Here is a 20644-nt window from a genome sequence, read left to right as displayed (position 1 = left end):
TTCTAGTTTGTTTAATTTAATATTCCCTCTAAAAACAGCCAGAAAAAAAAACATAACGCTTTGTCTTCACAAATTTTCAAATAAAATTTTTTCAGATTAACCCTTTGCAAAACTATTGTACTGAAAAATGCATATAATGTATGGATAGCCATAAAAGAAACACTAGAAGAAAAGTTACACTGGAAAGTTATATTATTGAAAAAAAGTAAATCTATGTTCTTGTGGGATAGCCTCTCAAGAATGATGGTGACACCAACGATACCTTTGCAGACTCTGTGGTCAGAGTAGAAGCCCTCTCCACAGCGGGGCAGACAGTGGCCTTGACGCAGAGCCTTGGGGGGACTGCAGGCTGTACAGTGAGAGGCTGTGGGCCCAGAGCAGCTGGCACATGAGTTATGACAAACTGAGGAAGAGAGTGAGAGGGAGAACACCATGGGACATGGGTGAATAAAGCGCCCACTTCCTGGCTGGGCTTCGCAAGCCTAGGACTCTTAGTCCCCTGTGGATGTCACACCAAACCAAGGGGAAAATGTGTTAGGAGCTGGTTACACTGCCAGAAATGCCCACATGGCCGTTTACCCACCATTTAGCCATGCTCTACATATTGCTTATTAGCTACCCTTTATTTAGTGTTTGTACTAAGCACTTTCTACACATTGTCACTTTTAATTTTCCTAACAACATTATGAGGTAGGCATTATTAACTACATTTGATAGATGAGGAGACTGAGGTCTTGGAAGTTCAAAAATTTACCCACGATGACATGCTTTATTCATAGCAGGGCTGGGATTTAGCCCTAGGTCTGTCTGGACCTAAACCTCACACTGCCTAAATGGATTAGAGTGGAAAGGCCATGGGTCAGAGCGTTGGAAGCACTGGCATTTTGAGCAGTTTCTCCACCAATTCTTCAATGCCCTCAGTCAAGCCTGGGTCTCTCCTGGCCTAGTTTTCTTGGCATGAGCACAGTGAAAGGTTGGACTAAATGATCATTTAAGATATTTCCAGCTTTGACATTCTAGGATTTTAAGTAACAATTACAGTAATGACTCTGACCACAACATATGACAATGTCAGGAACACATGTCCCCTGCTTTGACCCTGGGGACATCTCTGACTCTAAGGGACAGGTACTGGTGGCATGGCCTGGCTGAGCCTCTAGCAGGGCTGGGGTCAGGAGTGAGATATGGGAAGAAGGTTCTACAGGACCATGGTCAGGAGTTGGGGGTGGTGGGTAGAGATAGGATGAGAATGTGGGGGCAGGACACAGAGGAAAGGTGGTGAACACTGGGCGAGTAAAGGGGTTGGCAGGCAAAGGGGAAGCTGCTAAGGAGAGATGTTGGGATGGGTCTAAACACCCTGCACTAACAGACAGTAGGTAGACGTGAGGATGTGGGCATATGTTTCAGAGAGGAGGGGAGATCAAGATGTCCTAGGCAACAAGAAGTTCTCAGAGTTACCTGTGAGGAAAGACACAAGTCAGGCATACATAAGGTAGAAATTTATAAAGTCTCAAATGGATATGTCTCATAGTTTAGGCTGTATAGGTCTGAAAGAAACAATATATAAGTAGCACACAAAAACAAGTCTCCAGTGGATACAGACTTTAGCTTTACTAGCTATCAAACTTGGTTTAACTTTTTAATTTTATTTTTGTGGTGTGTTGTAGTTGCCAATATATGACCTATGTCATATAAGAAATTATTCTGTTACATCTGCAACCTAAGTTAGTGATGGTTTACAAGTAAACAAGGACTGTATGTTAAAGATGTCTTGGGCATTTCAAAAGGACCAAATGAACTCTAATGATGATTAATATGCATAAGCCCTTCATGAAAGCACTCTAGTCCCCCAGCATCCACCCATATCTCCCACTCCCATATCAAATACACATTGGCTTCGTAATGAAAAAAGCTATCTTTTAAAGTAATGCTTTCCCATCATACACTCGAGTTCCCAAATTAGCGACATATAACACCAAGTATAATCAAACATGTACTCAATACTTTTTGATGATGATGATGGTGACCCATCTCTTACCTTTGCACCTGCCAGTGGCATCAGCATAGTACCCGTCAGGGCATTCAGACATGCATTTCCCATCATGCAGCACTGTCTTCTCAGGACAGGTAAGACACCTGGGGCTACTGGGGCCACAACTGTCACAGGATTGGTCACAAGCTAAGGGCAGGCAAAAAACCCATCAGAGAAAGGCAATAGTGAGCAAAAGAAGCAGTGAAGTCTATTCTTTACAATATCCACAATGGGTATCAATATCATAATCTCATTTTCTGGCTGCTCAGCAAAATTCTGTTTCCTTGATTCCAACATTTCATCGGACTCTGTGCTTTTTGTTTTCACAGTTGAAAGAGAATTGAAGAATTACTCATTGAACTAAGCATAGCAAAAACTCTCAGGCACACCCACCAGTGTAACCAACTTAATATGAGGTTTAAAGTTAAAATGGACTTAGACGTGCGGTTGCCAGGTTTATCAAATAAAAATATCAGACACTCCATAAAATTTGAATTTCAGATAAATAATAAAGTTTTTTAGCATAAGTATGTACCACATATTTTATCCTTTATTCTACCCTACTTAGAGAGAGAATTCAGAAAGTCAAGATTCTACTAAGCAAGGTCATGCTACTAAAATTACGTTAAAATTGCTGAACTTCACACAGTCTTTCAGGATCTCATTCACTTATTCATTTATCCCCTAAAACACCTGCTAAGGTCTGTGTCAGGTCTTGTGCTGGGGTTAGAAACACAAAAACCAAATCAACTTAGTTTTCACTTTAAGTAGTTTAGTAGTCTAATACAGGAAAAGAAATAGACAATATTGGAAATATTTAAAATATCACTCAGATCAATCTATATAGGCACAATGAAAACTAAAAAAAAAAAATGTGAGGGTGGGGGTAAGAGGTGGAAAAGTCATGAAAGCATTCATAGAGGAGCGACCATTGAGCATTGTCTTAGGAAGCAGTAGGACCACATCAGGCTGAGGGGAATGTACTCCAGGCTGAGGCAGCAAAGTAAGCCAAGGCTCAGAACCTGGGAGGAGACTCGGCTGCCCAGGAAAACAGTAGTTTCATTTGGCTGCAAAAATGGGAAGTCCAGATTATAGAAACCTATGGCCTGACTCTGTTGTCTAGATTTTCATCCTAGGAAAGGCAATGAGTTTGAACCCCTGCAGTTCTAAACACAGTAGAAACATGGCTATATTTGTGTCTAAGAAAGATCATTTTGGCCTCAGTTTGGAGGGTGAAGAGGAGAGTTGGAAACCGCATTGGAAGACCATGGCAAGGAGCATGAATCAAGATGATTAGGGGTTGAATTAGAACCATGGAGGTTGTGAGAGATTTGAGAGCAGTGAAGAAAAAACCATCTCACATAGCTTCCAGGGGTCTGTCTTGGGGGACAAGTGATGTCGCTCACAGAGTACAAGAAAGAGAATAGGTGTGGGGGAGTGCCATGAGCTCAGTTTGGAACATGCATAATCCAGGGAGCAATGTAACTTATGGTTCTGGAGCTCGGGGGAGAGGTATGGGGTCATCACATACAAGCAATTGTTGAAACTAAAAATTAGTTGAGTGATTCAGGAAAAGTATGCAGGATAAGACAGAAGTAGGCAAGGACCTGGGTAGCATCAGCATTTAAGAAAAGAAGACGAAAAAAAAACTAGTACAGGTGACCAAGAAGAAATGATCCAAAGATAAGGGAGAGAAAAAAGAGCATGGTGACTGAGAAGCCAAGGGAGGAAATAGATTTCCAAAAGAAAGTCATGACAGGTGCAGAGACGACAAATAATATCTGAAAAGTTTCACTACGCTTAGGAACCAGGCTGTGGGTGTCCTTTGCCACACATTTCAGTGGAGTCATTAGACCAAATGAAAGTTAAGGCCATGATTATAAACTGTTTCTTTAAAAGACCCAGGCTGAGAACGGAAGGCAACAGGGAAACAAAGAATTGAAAGGGGAAAAGGTTGTTTTGTCTTTCTTATATTGTAAAAAATCAAGGCAATTATAGAACCTGGAAAGAATTTTTTAAAAAGAAAAGTTTGAATGATTGCTGAAAGAATATCTCAGAGAAAAGAGGGATGCATATTCAAAAGTACAATTGAGAGACTGGCTTTGAACAGAGCAGAGAAAGGCCTCCTTATGAAGGGTGGACGGAGGTGAGGGAGAGTGCAGTCACAGGCAAGTCTGTGACTTAATCTTTTCTATGCTGGTTGGCTAATGTCTTTAAAAATAAACAAAGCAAACCTTCCTGCTACAGAGAATGAATGTTTCAAAAATAGAGAACTGCTGAGATTTATTCTGTCTGTTCCCTTAATCCATCTACACCCTGCTAACCTCCTGAAAAATATTTTGAGAACATAAGAAAAAAGAAGCTAAATGATGGGGCCAAATGTCCCATTTCGCATCCTGGAGAATTCAGCATCTGTTCACAGGCAAATGTGTAGAATAAGAGAATGGGCTATGGCAATGGCCTTAATATCAGGGAAAAAGAAAATCACCCCTGAACTCAGGACTGGAACAAAGGAATGAAAATGAATCTGAAAAGCGTTCTTCCCTCCCACATGCCACAAAACCTCCTGAGGTTTCTAATTCTAGAAATGACATCTCAGCAGAAGTGAGTAATCTAAAAGCTAAATGTAATTTCCAAGAAATTAAAAATTGCAGCAATTTTTAGAAATTAGAATTGACCAACAATAAAAGCATTGCATATCAAACATTTTAAGATACACCTAAAGTTATACCTAGAGGGAAATTTGTAAATCTAAATAAAATTCTTAGGAAGATGTAATTTCTTCCCAAACTAATCTGTAACTTCAAATTCCAGTTGAGCCTTTCTTTCTTTCTTTCTTTCCTTCTTTCCTTCTTTCCTTCTTTCTTTCTTTCTTTCTTTCCTTTCCTTCTTTTCTTTCCTTTCTTTCCTTTCTTTCTTTTCTTTCTTTCTTTCTTTCTCTCTCCTTCCTTCCTTCCTTCCTTCCTTCCTTCCTTCCTTCCTTCCTTCCTTCCTTCCTTCCTTCCTTCCTTCCTTCCTTCCTTCCTTCCTTCCTTCCTTCCTTCCTTCCTTCCTTCCTTCCTTCCTTCCTTCCTTCCTTCCTTCCTTCCTTCCTTCCTTTCTTTCTTACAGGGTCTCACTCTGTCACCTAAGCTGGAGTGCAGCAGCACAATCATGGCTCATTGCCACTTCAATCTCCCAGGCTCAAGTGATTCTCCTGCCTCAGCCTCCAGGGGAGCTAGGACTACAGGCACACACCACCACACCTGGCTAATTTTTTTTTGTATGTTTAGTAGAGATGAGGTCTCACTATATTGCCCAGCCTGGTCTCGAACTCCTGAGCTCAAGAGATCCTCTCGCCTTGGCCTTTTCAAAGTGCTGGGATTACAGGTGTGAACCACCACATCCAGCCACAGTTGAGTTTTCTTAAGAATTCAGTACATGTACTCTAAAGCTTATGAATAGCTAAGTCAACTTTGAAAAGGAAAGAAAGGGAATTTTCCTAATCAGATATTGAGACATAACTATCCTAAATATATATGCACCCAACACAGGAGCACCCAGATTCATAAAGCAAGTCCTGAGTGACCTACAAAGAGACTTAGACTCCCACACATTAATAATAGGAGACTTTAACACCCCACTGTCAACATTAGACAGATCAATGAGATAGAAAGTCAACAAGGATACCCAGGAATTGAACTCAGCTCTGCACCAAGCGGACCTAATAGACATCTACAGAACTCTCCACCCCAAATCAACAGAATATACATTTTTTTCAGCACCACACCACACCTATTCCAAAATTGACTGCATAGTTGGAAGTAAAGCTCTCCTCAGTAAATGTAAAAGAACAGAAATTATAACAAACTGTCTCTCAGATCACAGTGCAATCAAGCTAGAACTCAGGATTAAGAATCTCACTCAAAACTGCTCAACCACATGGAAACTGAACAACCTGCTCCTGAATGACTACTGGGTACATAACGAAAAGAAGGCAGAAATAAAGATGTTCTTTGAAACCAATGAGAACCAAGACACAACATACCAGAATCTCTGGGATGCATTCAAAGCAGTGTGTAGAGGGAAATTTATAGCACTAAATGCCCACAAGAGAAAGCAGGAAAGATCCAAAATTGACACCCTAACATCACAATTAAAAGAACTAGAGAAGCAAGAGCAAACACATTCAAAAGCTAGCAGAAGACAAGAAATAACTGAGATCAGAGCAGAACTGAAGGAAATAGAGACACAAAAAACCCTTCAAAAAATTAATGAATCCAGGAGCTGGTTTTTTGAAAGGATCAACAAAATTGATAGACCGCTAGCAAGATTAATAAAGAAAAAAAGAGAGAAGAATCAAATAGATGCAATAAAAAATGATAAAGGGGATATCACCACCGATCCCACAGAAATACAAACTACCATCAGAGAATACTATAAACACGTCTACGCAAATAAACTAGAAAATCTAGAAGAAATGGATAAATTCCTTGACACATACACTCTCCCAAGACTAAACCAGGAAAAAGTTGAATCTCTGAATAGACCAATAACAGGAGCTGAAATTGTGGCAATAATCAATAGCTTACCAACCAAAAACAGTCCAGGACCAGATGGATTCACAGCCGAATTCTACCAGAGGTACAAGGAGGAACTGGTACCATTCCTTCTGAAACTATTCCAATCAATAGAAAAAGATGGAATCCTCCCTAACTCATTTTATGAGGCCAGCATCATCCTGATACCAAAGCCGGGCAGAGACACAACCAAAAAAGAGAATTTTAGACCAATATCCTTGATGAACATTGATGCGAAAATCCTCAATAAAATACTGGCAAACCGAATCCAGCAGCACATCAAAAAGCTTATCCAACATGATCAAGTGGGCTTCATCCCTGGGATGCAAGGCTGGTTCAATATACACAAATCAATAAACGTAATCCAGCATATAAAAAGAACCAAAGACAAAAACCACATGATTATCTCAATAGATGCAGAAAAGGCCTTTGACAAAATTCAACAATCCTTCATGCTAAAAACTCTCAATAAATTAGGTATTGATGGGACGTATCTCAAAATAATAAGAGCTATCTATGACAAACCCACAGCTAATATCATACTGAATGGGCAAAAACTGGAAGCATTCCCTTTGAAAACTGGCACAAGACAGGGATGCCCTCTCTCACCAGTCCTATTCAACATAGTGTTGGAAGTTCTGGCCAGGGCAATTAGGCAGGAGAAGGAAATAAAGGGTATCCAATTAGGAAAAGAGGAAGTCAAATTGTCCCTGTTTGCAGATGAGATGATTGTATATCTGGAAAACCCCATCATCTCAGCCCAAAATCTCCTTAAGCTGATAAGCAACTTCAGCAAAGTCTCAGGATACAAAATCAATGTACAAAAATCACAAGTATTCTTATACACCAACAACAGACAAACAGAGAGCCAAATCATGAGTGAACTCCCATTCACAATGGCTTCAAAGAGAATAAAATACCTAGGAATCCAACTTACAAGGAATGTGAAGGACCTCTTCAAGGAGAACTACAAACCACTGCTCAAGGAAATAAAAGAGGATACAAACAAATGGAAGAACATTCCATGCTCATGGGTAGGAAGAATCAATATCGTGAAAATGGCCATAATGCCCAAGGTAATTTACAGATTCAATGCCATCCCCATCAAGCTACCAATGACTTTCTTCATAGAATTGGAAAAAACTACTTCAAAGTTCATATGGAACCAAAAAAGAGCCCGCATCGCCAAGTCAATCCTAAGCCAAAAGAACAAAGCTGGAGGCATCACACTACCTGACTTCAAAGTATACTACAAGGCTACAGTAACCAAAACAGCATGGTACTGGTACCAAAACAGAGATATAGATCAATGGAACAGAACAGAGCCCTCAGAAATAACGCCGCATATCTACAACTATCTGATCTTTGACAAACCTGACAAAAACAAGCAATGGGGAAAGGATTCCCTATTTAATAAATGGTGCTGGGAAAACTGGCTAGCCATACGTAGAAAGCTGAAACTGGATCCCCTCCTTACACCTTATACAAAAATCAATTCAAGATGGATTAAAGACTTAAACGTTAGACCTAAAACCATAAAAACTCTAGAAGAAAACCTGGGCATTACCATTCAGGACATAGGCATGGGCAAGGACTTCATGTCTAAAACACCAAAAGCAATGGCAACAAAAGCCAAAATTGACAAATGGGATCTAATTAAACTCAAGAGCTTCTGCATAGCAAAAGAAACTACCATCAGAGTGAACAGGCAACCTACAAAATGGGAGAAAATGTTTGCAACCTACTCATCTGACAAAGGGCTAATATCCAGAATCTACAATGAACTGAAACAAATTTACAAGAAAAAAACAAACAACCCCATCAAAAAGTGGGCGAAGGACATGAACCGACAACAAAAGAAGACATTTATGCAGCCAAAAAACACGTGAAAAAATGCTCACCATCACTGGCCATCAGAGAAATGCAAATGAAAACCACAATGAGATACCATCTCACACCAGTTAGAATGGCAATCATTAAAAAGTCAGGAAACAACAGGTGCTGGAGAGGATGTGGAGAAATAGGAACACTTTTACACTGTTGGTGGGACTGTAAACTAGTTCAACCCTTGTGGAAGTCAGTGTGGCGATTCCTCAGGGATCTAGAACTAGAAATTCCATTTGACCCAGCCATCCCATTACTAGGTATATACCCAAAGGACTATAAATCATGCTGCTATAAAGACACATGCACACGTATGTTTATTGCGGCATTATTCACAATAGCAAAGACTTGGAACCAACCCAAATGTCCAACAATGATAGACTGGATTAAGAAAATGTGGCACATATACACCATGGAATACTATGCAGCCATAAAAAATGATGAGTTCATGTCCTTTGTAGGGACATGGATGAAATTGGAAATCATCATTCTCAGTAAACTATCGCAAGAACAAAAAACCAAACACTGCATATTCTCACTCATAGGTGGGAATTGAACAATGAGAACACATGGACACAGGAAGGGGATCATCACACTCTGGGGAGTGTTGTGGGGTGGGGGGAGTGGGGAGGGATAGCATTGGGAGATATACCTAATGCTAGATGACGAGTTAGTGGGTGCAGTGCACCAGCATGGCACATGTATACATATGTAACTAACCTGCACATTGCAAACATGTACCCTAAAACCTAAAGTATAATAATAATAAATAAATAAAATAAAATAAAATAAAATAAAAAATAAAAATAAAAAAATAAAAAAAAGAAATTAATGAACAAAATAGTTTGATAGTGGTACAAGAACAGAAATTTAGACTATGGAAATCTAGAAATTTCTATATCTTATAGCTCAGACAGAACTATGTGTATATGGAAATTTAATATACATTAAAGAGAAATAAGGAAGGCTAGGCTGAATTACTAAATAATGTTGGGAAAACTGGATCGTGAAATGGAAAAAAATCAAATGGGACCCTACTTAAACCCATATATATATGGACTTCAGATGGATCGACAATCTAAGTTAAGATAAAACATCAAATTAATAGAAGACAGATTAATTTATTTTTGAACCTTAGCAAAGGTCTTATTAAAAATTCAAAAGAAATACCTTAAAGCAAAAAATAATGAATCAAAGATTATTGTTTAACAAAGGCGTTATATTCAAAGTTAAAAGACAACAGAGTGAGAAAATTTGCATATTTAAAACTGAAAAAAGGCTACTATCTATAACATACAAGGAAACTCCATAAAATGAGCTCCATAAAAGGAGGCAAGGCCAGTAGAGCAATGGGAAAAGCACATTTAAAAAGAAATCTACAGAATAGGAAACTTCAAGACCAACAGGAGTTGAAGATATACTCAAACTCATTAATCATCAGAAATAGGCAAATTTAATGGGTTGACTCTTTATACCTCTTAACCAGAAAAAATCAGAATCTTGATCATGCCAAGTGGTAGCAAGGATGTGGAGATGAGTGAACCCTTATGCTTGGGAATGTAGATTGCACAGCCATTCTGGCAAGTAACCCCGCACTACTTGGTCAAATGAGGAATATGCAAAGTCAAAAAACCAGCCATTCTGCTCCTGGGTATAAATCCCAGGAAACTCCCTCTAGAGCTTTACAAAGGAACACATTTGAGGCTGTTCCCTGGTGCTCAGGGATGCAGATGGAGAGAAAGGAGGGAGTCCATCACTGGGAGCGTGGATGGGTAATATGACGGGGGCACACCAGGGAGTGCTACATAGCAGTGAGAAGTGAAGGGCTAGGGGAGAGAACAACGTGGTGCATCTTAAAAATGTACTGCTGAGTGAGAAAAGAAGGAAACAGCATGCACATTGTAACATCTCAAGAAAATTAAATACATACGCGCTCAAAATAAAAATACCCAGTTAGATAAGCTCATAAAAATAAAAAGATTTTAAAAAATGGTTGCATGGGTGCAAAAGAGAAATGAAGATTTAAAAAACGGAGAAAGAAAAAAGGAGGGAAGAAAGAGAAGGGAAAAAAAAGAGAGGGAATGACTAACAGAAACCTGATTTATTATGCTTTGATTTATTATGTTAGCTACAGCCCGAAAAGCCCTTCATAATGGCATAAATACTTCAAAGATAAAAGAATGAGGAGGTTTCCTCCTTTGAATTGCCCCACTCTTTATATCTAATATTTGTAGAACGCAATACACGTACCACAGGTGAACCTGGTTACTGTAAGATCTTTCAGCCAGGGCATACCACCCTTCATAACAGGCTATGCTGGTTTTTTCTAAGCACTTGACTTTGAGATTTCTACAGATACGGGCTGGTAGGTTATAAATTATTAAACCCACACCAGCTGGTCTTTATCTTGAATAGCATTAATCTGAAATGGAAATAAGTCAGCATTATCAGCATCCGACGTCTTAATTAACATTCCGATACCAATCAGTGAGTTGGTTCACTGTTGCTTTAGAACAAATTTCTGTGAACATTTCTGAAGTCATTTGGATACAAACTTGGAGAATAGTAACAATTTTATAAAAAGTGTAAGCTCCAGTTTTGTGTATTAAAAGGCCTGTTGGTCAACACCAGTGGCATCACCAACTCTTGCATCAGGCTAAGCACATGACATGTGTTTAGTAATTACTTGTAGATCCGTTGATTCATTGGTTGACTAATGTCAGCTATGATCCATCCTCGTGCCTGGAAGTTTCTTTGAGATGCTTTTCAAAATGTGTACAGATAAAGCAGATTCCCACCTCTTACAGCCTCAAGTCTCGCATTAACTATTCGTCTTTTTAAATACACCGCTTTTCCAGCAAAAGTTGCCTTCTCAATCCAGATAATGTAGAGTCTCAGTGGCAGGTCAGTGTCACCGTTCCTCCATCAGTGACAGTAACCAGCATTCCAGGGGACTTAAAGGGTAAATGCCTTTAGGCCCTTGGATTAGTGCAAATTTGACATCTGTCGACCTTTAGAGAATACATCTGGCTTAATTGAGCAGGAAAGTGATGCTGGCAGAAAAAGATTAACATGCTCAGCCTAATGGCAGCCTGGCCTTTCTTTCCTTATTCTCTCCTGAATCCACACAAAAGCCACCCATGACTCATCGATACCAAGTGAGATTTTTCACACTGGCTATACTGATGGATCCCTGCACAGCTTTAAGCAAGCAGCTCCCAAGGGCTATCTCTCTTCTCTAAGACAAGTGGATCTGTCAAGTCCCTAAAATCATCTCATTTTTGCTGTTGCCCTGCTCAGTGAACAAAATGAGGACAACAACTCAAGAAAGTTTTATGAGCTACACATTTTTATTGATTTGGTGGACTTAGTTATGAAAAAAAAAAGTCCTCCTGGCCTCTCTATAGATATGACCATCAAAGTAAACTCAATTCAAACCTTCCATTTACTGTCAGGATGCCTGCAGACCTGGCAATGTCCACAGGGGTAGCCAGCTCATCTAAAGACTGACAGAAGACACAGAAGAAGCTGCAGAAGTGGAAAGGGGGAAAGGATAATGAAAAGGAAAATTAAAAAAAATAAGCAGAGGTGCATAAGGAAATACCACATTATAATGAGCAGTAGAGTGGTTCCCAGGCAGTTAAGGCCCAGAGCCAGAAGATCTAAGCTGGAATCCCAACTCTGCTTCTTATTAGCTGTGTGACCTTAAGCAAGTTTCTTACCCTCTCTGTTTCCTATCTGGAAAATGAGAATGGTTATATCTACCTCATGAAATTGTGAGGATTAAACACCAAACACTGATAGAACGCTTACTATGTCCCAGGCACTATCCTAAGTGCTTTGCATATCTTAACTCGATCTCTCAACAGCCTTCTGAGTTGGGGGTGTATTCATTTTCTATTGCTGCTGTAGCAAATTACCATAAACTCTTTGGCTTAAAACAACACAAACTTATCATCTTATAGTTCTAGAAGTTAGAAGTCCTAGAATCAAAGTTCCTTCTGGAAGCTTTAGGGGGGAATCTGTTCCTCGCCTGGACACTCTAGGGGTGGAATCTGTTTCCTTGCCTTTTCCCAGATTCTAAAAGTCACCTGCATGCTTATGGCATTTTCCTTGCTTCACTGTCACTCCGACCTCTGGTCCCGTCCTCAACTCTACTTTTCTGACTCGACTCTGTTGCCTCCCTCATATAAGGACTCTTGTGATTGATTACATGGGGCTCACCCAGATAATCCAGGATAATATCGTCACATCAAGATCCTTAACTTAATCACACCTACAGAGTCCTCTTTGCCATTCAAGGGAACACACGACAGTTCCACGGATTAGGACAAGGGCATCATTGGGAGCCCATTATTGTGTCTTCCACAGGTGCAACTATTATCCCTGTTTCACAAGTGGGTATTGACATGCAGAGAGACTGACTAATGTGCCAAAAGCCATGCTTTTCTTCCTGACTTTCCTGCCTCTCAGTGGGTTAATGTTTATAAAGCACTTGGAACTGAGCCTGGTTCAAGGAAGCACTAAGCTGGGTTAACTCTCATTGCTATGGCCATGCATGTTAAGGTAGAATGGAATAATAACCGCTCAGCTTTAAGTCGGTGGCACCAACACCAAAGGTGGGTCTGCCCTCAGCTGGCCTAATAGTCTCTTTGTCCCCATGTACCTTTGGAAGGCAGTCTGGTGTTGATAGAAAGTTTGAGATTTGGGGAAAGGAAAGCCTGGGTGGGAGCCTAGCTCCTTTCCCTCCAGCTGTGGGTCTTGAGCAGGCCACCTGGGCCTCACTATCTTCATCTGCAGGACAAGGCTGGAATGAGCACCCCAACCCTAGCAGACTGGTGGGGCAATTAAGAGGAATCCCACCGGTGGAAAGTGTGTTATACACATCTAAATCAAAGATTAATCTCAGCAGCTATTCACATATATGTTAAGTAAAAGAAACATTGGTAATGTGCTATGATTTGAATACAAGGGATGCTGGAAGAGAAAAAGGAAAGAAGGATACGTTGGCATCGCAACCCAGCACTCACCGCTACAGGTGCCCTGCCTGTTGTAGAAGCCTTTTCCACAGCTGCTGTCACAGCCGCCGTCTCTCAGCACGTGGAGGGGATCTCTGCAGGCCAAGCAGTGCTTCTCCGTTGGGCCCCAGCAACCTGCACAGGACTCATGGCAGACTGCAGACAAACAGCAAAATCAGTGAGTAATCTATAGCAGAAAGGACTGGTCATCATTTTTTTTTTAAATGTTTTAGAATTCACAAGGAGGATATCAGTTGGTTCCTTAGTTCCTAAACTGCTATTGACACCTGTACACCTCAGGACAAACACAACACCCTCTTCTTCAAGAAACTGTTTCTGTGGGCCAGAAGTACAACTTCAGTAAAGTATCGCTAAGAGATTCAGAAGAGGAAATCAGAGGCTTTTGAGAAATGGGATTTACAGAAAAGGAAATCGTAACTTTCTAGAGAAAGATAGACTGGTTAATGAAATCAGATGGTCCTCCACCGCCTTGCCTTTTGTAATCACACCACAGAGTGTCCACAGGATCACCACCTCCCACCTGCAGCACCATCAGAATCAGCTGAGGAGGGATACCTTGGACTCTAGTCCCAGATTCAACCTTCTGAGGACCCAGTCCTACTTGACGTCTATCATTCTTTGCCTTTCTGTCTCTTTCCCCCCAGTATTATCTGTCCTACACATGTGTCTTAAGAACTCACAAAGCTTGCTTTTCTCTTATACCTTGAATTTCTTACTATAACTTGCTCCTTTAAGATTTTAAAATGTTCTCCTCTTCAGCATTTGATTTTTCTTGATTACTCTTCAAGCTCACTCTTCACCTTAGCACGTCTGCAGAAGGACCTATTCTGAATAACTGAATTTTTTCAAATTTGGCTAGCTGTATAGCTAACCCCTACTATGCTTTTGTTAATACATCCTAATTCTTAAAAGGTTTCCTTCACAATGGAGCACCAACTAGTTTGCAGAGGCACTGATTCTGACCAAAACTGGTAGGTAGAATGAATGCCTTGCTGCTTGCAAGCAGCTTGGTACCCCTACCTTAGTAATTCAAGTAGGCATCCCTTTGGAGGCAGAAGGAAGGATATCTGCCTCGCAAACCTCGAGATCCAGTTCTGTCTTTTCTGTTCCAAATTGCATAAGCAATTCCTAATTTCAGACACTTTTTCTCCCCAAAAAAGGTAGGGATGATTACGAATTGCATTAAGTGCTAAAAAGGGCTCTGCAATAAAGAGTAACAGTGGTGGGGGTGGTGGGGACTAACTATAGATCAAAAGGATGAGAGGCAGCCAGCCACAGGGAGTTGGACCATCACCAGCAGCTCTCAAGGAGGGAAGGAGCACATGTGTTTGGGGAAATTGAGGGCTGCCCCTGTGGCTGGAGTTGGTGAGGCACAGTGGGGAGCCATGGCATGATTCATGGCTGCAGCCATAGGCAGAGGCCTGGTCAAATTTGACCTTGGAGACCAAGGAAAGAAATTAGGATTTTTATCCTAATTACCATGTGAAGTCATAAATGAGCTCACGCAAGACAGACAGAAGATCTGATTGAGATGTTTCAAACCACTCTCTGGCTGCCACGTAGAGAGGGTTTAAGGACCTGCTAGCAAGCAGGAGACCAGCACGGAGTCTACTGTATGACTCAGGTGAGAGGGGACTTGGACTAGTGGGGCGGGAAGCAAAGACAAAGGAAAGTTTCCTTATTTATCATCTGGTTCCCTTGTGAAACCATAAGCTCCATGAGGGCAGGGCCCATTTCTATTTTGTTAACTCTGTACAAGGCACACTGCTTGTGCTTTACAAATGTCTCTCAAGTGACTTCATTTATATTTAACTTCTTATTTGTATTTTATAAATGAGAACATGAGAATACTATCCATATGCAGGATAAGTTTAAGGATAAACTTACCCTTAAGCTTAGGATAAGTTTTAGTTATAATTTACTTGGCACTAAATTATAGTTAAAGATGTGGATGCAAAGATCTCAGTAACAAGTTCTACCCTTAACACGCATGAAATCTGCCTGACATTCATATATTCCACCACCCTTTCATTACTGACTGTAGTCATCATCTGAAGAGTCAATGACTGTTCATGCCTTTGCCTCACTCACTCTGGAGTTGATCTAAAGTCATTACCAAAACAAACAAAAAAAAATCCACTCTCATTTCTAAAAAGTTATGCCAAGCTGATATATCAACATTCAACAGAAGCACACAAAGACACATGTAACGCATGTTCCCAGCTGGCCACAGGTAAGCCACATTATCTGAGGTCTGCTGCAGTAACACTTAGAACACTCTATCGCCTAGGTGCACTGGTGACATTGTGCAGACTGCACTGGGGCATAAATAAGTGCCAAGGAAATGATGAATGGAAAGTGAGGCTGAAAAGACAACAGGGGTCAGACTTCCAACTTCAGATGGGCCAGAGTACAGACCTTGGACGTCATGCCATAGAAAGTTTTAATCAGGGCAGTGGAATGATCACTTCTGCTTTTTAGAGAGTTCATTCTGGCAGTGGGGAGAAAAGAAAGTAACTCAACACATCTGTAGGGGATGAAATCATCTTTGTCCAGAGGTACAGAGGAGATAAGAAATTAAAGCACAGCTCCCTAGTACTCTTCAGTGACTGGCTGAATAGCAGCGCAGACATGCAGTTATACTGGTTGTTAAAATAGTAAAATACTTTCAAACTGGTTGATAAATGGCTGTCACCCTGAGCTTCATCCCTGGAATCTCCACCTGACACCATGCTCCACAAACAAAAGGTCTGACACAGGAGAAGTTTTGGGGTCCCCCTCCTTCTCTCTGATGTGCATCTGTGCCATACTGCTTGTTAGATATTTTTACTACACCCTTGGTGTTACCAGTCAGGACAGGGACCAAAGAATGAGCAGGATGGCCTCAACCAACAGACTTAGGGATGGCATTCAGGCCCCCCACAAATTGAGCTCTCCTTAACTTTCCAGCTCTATCTTCCACTATCTCCCTTTGCACACTAATTCTATGAAGCAGGGCGCCCTACATGTGCCGTGTGCCCATCTATGAGTTCTGGATGCCCCACACAGGATTCGCGCAGCCCACGATGTTACTGGCTCCTTCCTTAGCCCCTAAAATCCTGTTTATATTTAATTTCCTGTTTATATTTCCTAAGTTGTCACTACTTCTGTGAAGCTTTGCTAAACTTGTCTAATAACCTTTCTCTATGTTCCTGCAGCATGTTGCATATGCCTCTCTTATTATATTTATCCTACTGTACTAACTTACTGAGTTACGAATCAATCTCAATGGAATTCAGTCTGCAATGGAATTCAATACCCTCCCAAATAGGGACCATGTTTTAGTCATTGTAAACCCCCAGTATCCAGACTGACGCCTGGCACCTAGTCAGTACTCATTAAATGTAGGCTAAATGAATGCACAGCAGATTTTTAAAATTGGTTATAGGGAATTCATCCTTTCAGTTACCTTCTACTTGGAAACAACTCAACACAAGGTCATAGTCTTAAGATATAACTTAAGAGAAACTTGAAGCTGTAATATGTACTCAATAAATGCTGAAGTCCAAATCAGCTTATGATGATAAATACTGATGCTGCATCTATATAGAGTACCAAACATGATGGTGGTCCTACTGTTTTTTTACATATTACACAAAAGACATGTTGCATGGCCAGACACAACAGCAGAAGGAATTTTTATTTCAGCACAGGAATATGCTGAGCTTTCATTTCTTATGATATACTTCCACTGTGGTTTCTTTAAAATAAATTGTATTGTGTATATTTAAGGTATACAACATGATATTATAAGACGTGTGTATTTATATTTATATACACATCACTATAAAAAGGTGTGTGCATATATATATATACACCTTATAATATCACATTGTATACCTTAAATATGTACCTTATATATTTAATAATATATATTTATGTTTAATACACCTTATATTTTATAAGGCTAAGTATATACCTGTATCTTATATTTTATATTTTATATAAGGTGTATATATATATGCACCTTATAATATGTTATATACCTTAAATTTATATACACATACCTTATAATATCATGTCGTATACCTTAAAATACATATATAAAGAAGATTAGTTATATATATATACATATATATATATAGAGAGAGAGAACAAATTAACATACCCATCTTCTCATATAGTTACCCATTTTCCCCTGAGTGGCAAGAACAGCTATAATCTACTGATTTGGCAAAAATCCCACTATTTGCAATTGATTTCTAATTTCTAACACTGAACATATGCTACCACAGCTTATCTCTCACATATGGCTTTTACTATATTTGGGTTATTATAAAACATAAGAGGTCACTCCCTGACTTTTCATCCTAATTTCTCTTAGTGACACATTTCAGATCACACAGGGTTTGAATTATATATTGTGAACAGTGTGGCAATAAATTTTAAAAGAGGGTGAATAAGAGAAAGCTATCTTTTTATCTCACGTGTAACAGATAATTTATTTGGTAAGGTCCCTGACTTTTCTGGAGCATAACCAGACATGTGTTGGCTTCTTGAGCAACTCATTTCAGAAATGAAAAGGAACAAATTACTTTTCTTTTGGCAATTCTTTACTAAAACCCTACTCTAAAAATAACACACCTCTTTCTGTATTTGATACTTTTGAAATAGAAGATTGCTTTAAAAATGTTTTAAGCTATGCCTCTCTAAGAATAAAATGCAGCCCTTTTCCAGGGAAACATTCAAAGCACTTCGTGTAAGTACCTTATTTTTCACAAAGCCTTCCCAGACCCAGAGCAGTGGACACAGACACCCCTTTGCTCTTTTCTGTGGCCGTTTAGAGTAAGTTTCCAGAGAATTAGCACAGTTGATCTGTAGTTCCTCTGAGATTCATCAGTGAGGCTGCAGTTCATATTTTCAAACTGCCAAGATGTTTTTACTCACAACTGTACAGAAAAAGCCCTAACTTCAGGCACAAGCAGGTGTGATATACGCAAATCAAATTCCTTCATTCTGTTATTATCCAGTTTGTGGCAACTGCCAGCTTTCATTCTCATCTCACAAATGACTAGGTAGTACTCGCCAAGTTTTGAAGCATTATCAGGAGACAGTGGGTAAATTTTCAATAAGAAGCTCTTGTTGAATGAAAATTTTTTTCTGTCTTGAACTCAACTTCACTGTTCCTTGGTTTCCTAATTTGTAAAGTGGAAATAATAATATTTGTTGTACCTAGTTCACGAGGACATGGAGAGAAGGCAAGTTTGGAAAAGCAGAGAATTTTGTGTGTGATCACATGAATGGCATGGGGAGATCTGCAGTTTGTCTCAACTGCTGTCAAAAGCAAAGTAATTTTAAAGGGAGCAAATTAAAGTACAACACAAGACAGAAGGGGGAAGGATGGAAAAGACTACAGGAAAGGTTGGCTCCCTTAGAAAGGAAGGGAAGGGAAGAATTACAGCCTGCAGGGATTTGGCCAGCAGCTATACAAAGGGGCTCCAGCCTCGCCCAGGGTCTTCACACTTAGAAGCTCTTTCCTTGCAACCTCTACAAAACAACAGCAAAAGCTCTTTGAAAGTGATTGGAAATACTTTGGTGATGCTCTGATGCCTGAAAGACCACTTCCCCATCCCCAATCACAGCCCCACAAGAGGTCAAGGCTGGTCGCCTGAGATGCTAAAACTCCAGGCTAATTTAGAAGGAGTTCCAAAGAGATCTGAGCCATCACCATTTTTGATCCCTTTACTCCAATCGTCTGTCCCTTCCCCGACTGGGCCTCTGACTGCTACTGCCTCCCTTTGCCAATTGAAGGCTTTACACCTGAAATGGGAATGTCTAGTCTCCACATATTCTGAAAACTCGTAAGTGCTTGAGGAACTTCATAATAGAAAAAAGTACAAACACGTAAAAAAAATCTTCAACATCATCAAAAGCTGGAGATATGCAAACCAAACAGGACAGCAGCAACTAGATGCACTGGATGAGACATGCACATTATATTTTTAAACTGCAATTACTTTTGCACCACCTAATAACATGTATGCATCCTAGAAACAGTGCTTAGTGAGAAAAAAAAAAGTCAAGAAAGAAGGAAATATCTGGCCGAGTTTGGTGCCTGTAATCCCAGCAGTTTGGGAGGCCGACGCGGGCAGATCACTCGAGGTCAGGAGTTCAAGACCAGCCTGGCCAACATGGTGAAATCCTGTCTCTATTAAACATACAAAAAAATAAAATTAGCCAGGTGTGGTGGCACACCCCTGTAGTCCCAGCTTCTCAGAAGGCTGAGGCAGGAGAATTGTTCGAACCTGGGAGGCGGAGGTTACAGTGAGCCAAGATCGCGCCACTGTACTCCAGCCTGGGTGACAGAGAGAGACTCCATCTAAAAAAAGAAAAAAAAAAAAAAAAAAGAAGGAAATATCTACCCAGGCATACAAAACAATAAGAGAATATACATACAAAAAGTACACACTAAATCACATTAGTATAGTTATTTAAAAGGGGAGCTGGGAAGAAGGGGAATGGGAATAGGGCGTGATAACAAAAGGAATAGACAGGCAGATGGATGGGCAGACAAATAAGCAAGAGAATAGCTTGGCCCAGACAAATGATGAAAATGGGCCATCAACTGACAAGCATGATTAACTCTACATGCTTCATAAGAATCCCAAAAATAGGTAAAAGAAAAAAATTAAACAAGATTTCATTTTACATCAATCAAATTGGCAATTTAAGAAAGCTTGTAATACCTAGTGTTGACAAGAGTGCTGGCAAGTAGGCACCCTTATACATTTCTGGCAGGAGTATAAATTAGTACAACTTTCTTAAAAGAGTGTAATACGTTACTCTGTGTCAAAAAGCTTAAAAACCATACATAAACCTTTGGACCAGGTAGTCACATGTCTAAAAATTGATTCAAAAATATTTACCACAATTTCTACTAAAAATGTTTACACCATGGTTACATATAATTAAAAAAATTAGGAACAAATATCAAATCATAGAGGATTGGCTAAATGAATGATTGCATAGCCAGAGATGGAAAATTATACAACAGCTTTAAAAAGATGTTGTAGAAGGATAAGTAATAACATAAAGAAAGCAAGCAATAAAACTGTAAATAGAGTATGATTTTAGTTTTAAAAAAAAGTGTA

General features: G+C 39.9%; 1 protein-coding gene across 5 annotated transcripts in view; it reads right to left on the bottom strand.

The window, feature by feature from the left end:
• The window catches only part of FRAS1 (Fraser extracellular matrix complex subunit 1), a 477046-nt gene that overhangs the window by 225516 nt on the left and 230886 nt on the right, over positions 1 to 20644 (bottom strand). For all 5 annotated transcript variants that reach the window (XM_054554107.2, XM_054554103.2, XM_054554105.2 and 2 more), the window contains 3 exons: positions 13506 to 13649; positions 2039 to 2179; positions 263 to 403 (listed from right to left, as the gene is read on the bottom strand). In XM_054554107.2, the coding sequence (XP_054410082.1) occupies positions 263 to 403; positions 2039 to 2179; positions 13506 to 13649 (426 nt within the window). The remainder of the gene's footprint in view (positions 1 to 262; positions 404 to 2038; positions 2180 to 13505; positions 13650 to 20644) is intronic.

The sequence above is a fragment of the Pongo abelii genome, chromosome 3, assembly GCF_028885655.2.
Source record: "Pongo abelii isolate AG06213 chromosome 3, NHGRI_mPonAbe1-v2.0_pri, whole genome shotgun sequence".
Taxonomy (NCBI): domain Eukaryota; kingdom Metazoa; phylum Chordata; class Mammalia; order Primates; family Hominidae; genus Pongo; species Pongo abelii.
The sequence above is the reverse complement of the archived record's forward strand: the minus strand, read 5'-3'. Positions and strand labels throughout refer to the sequence as shown.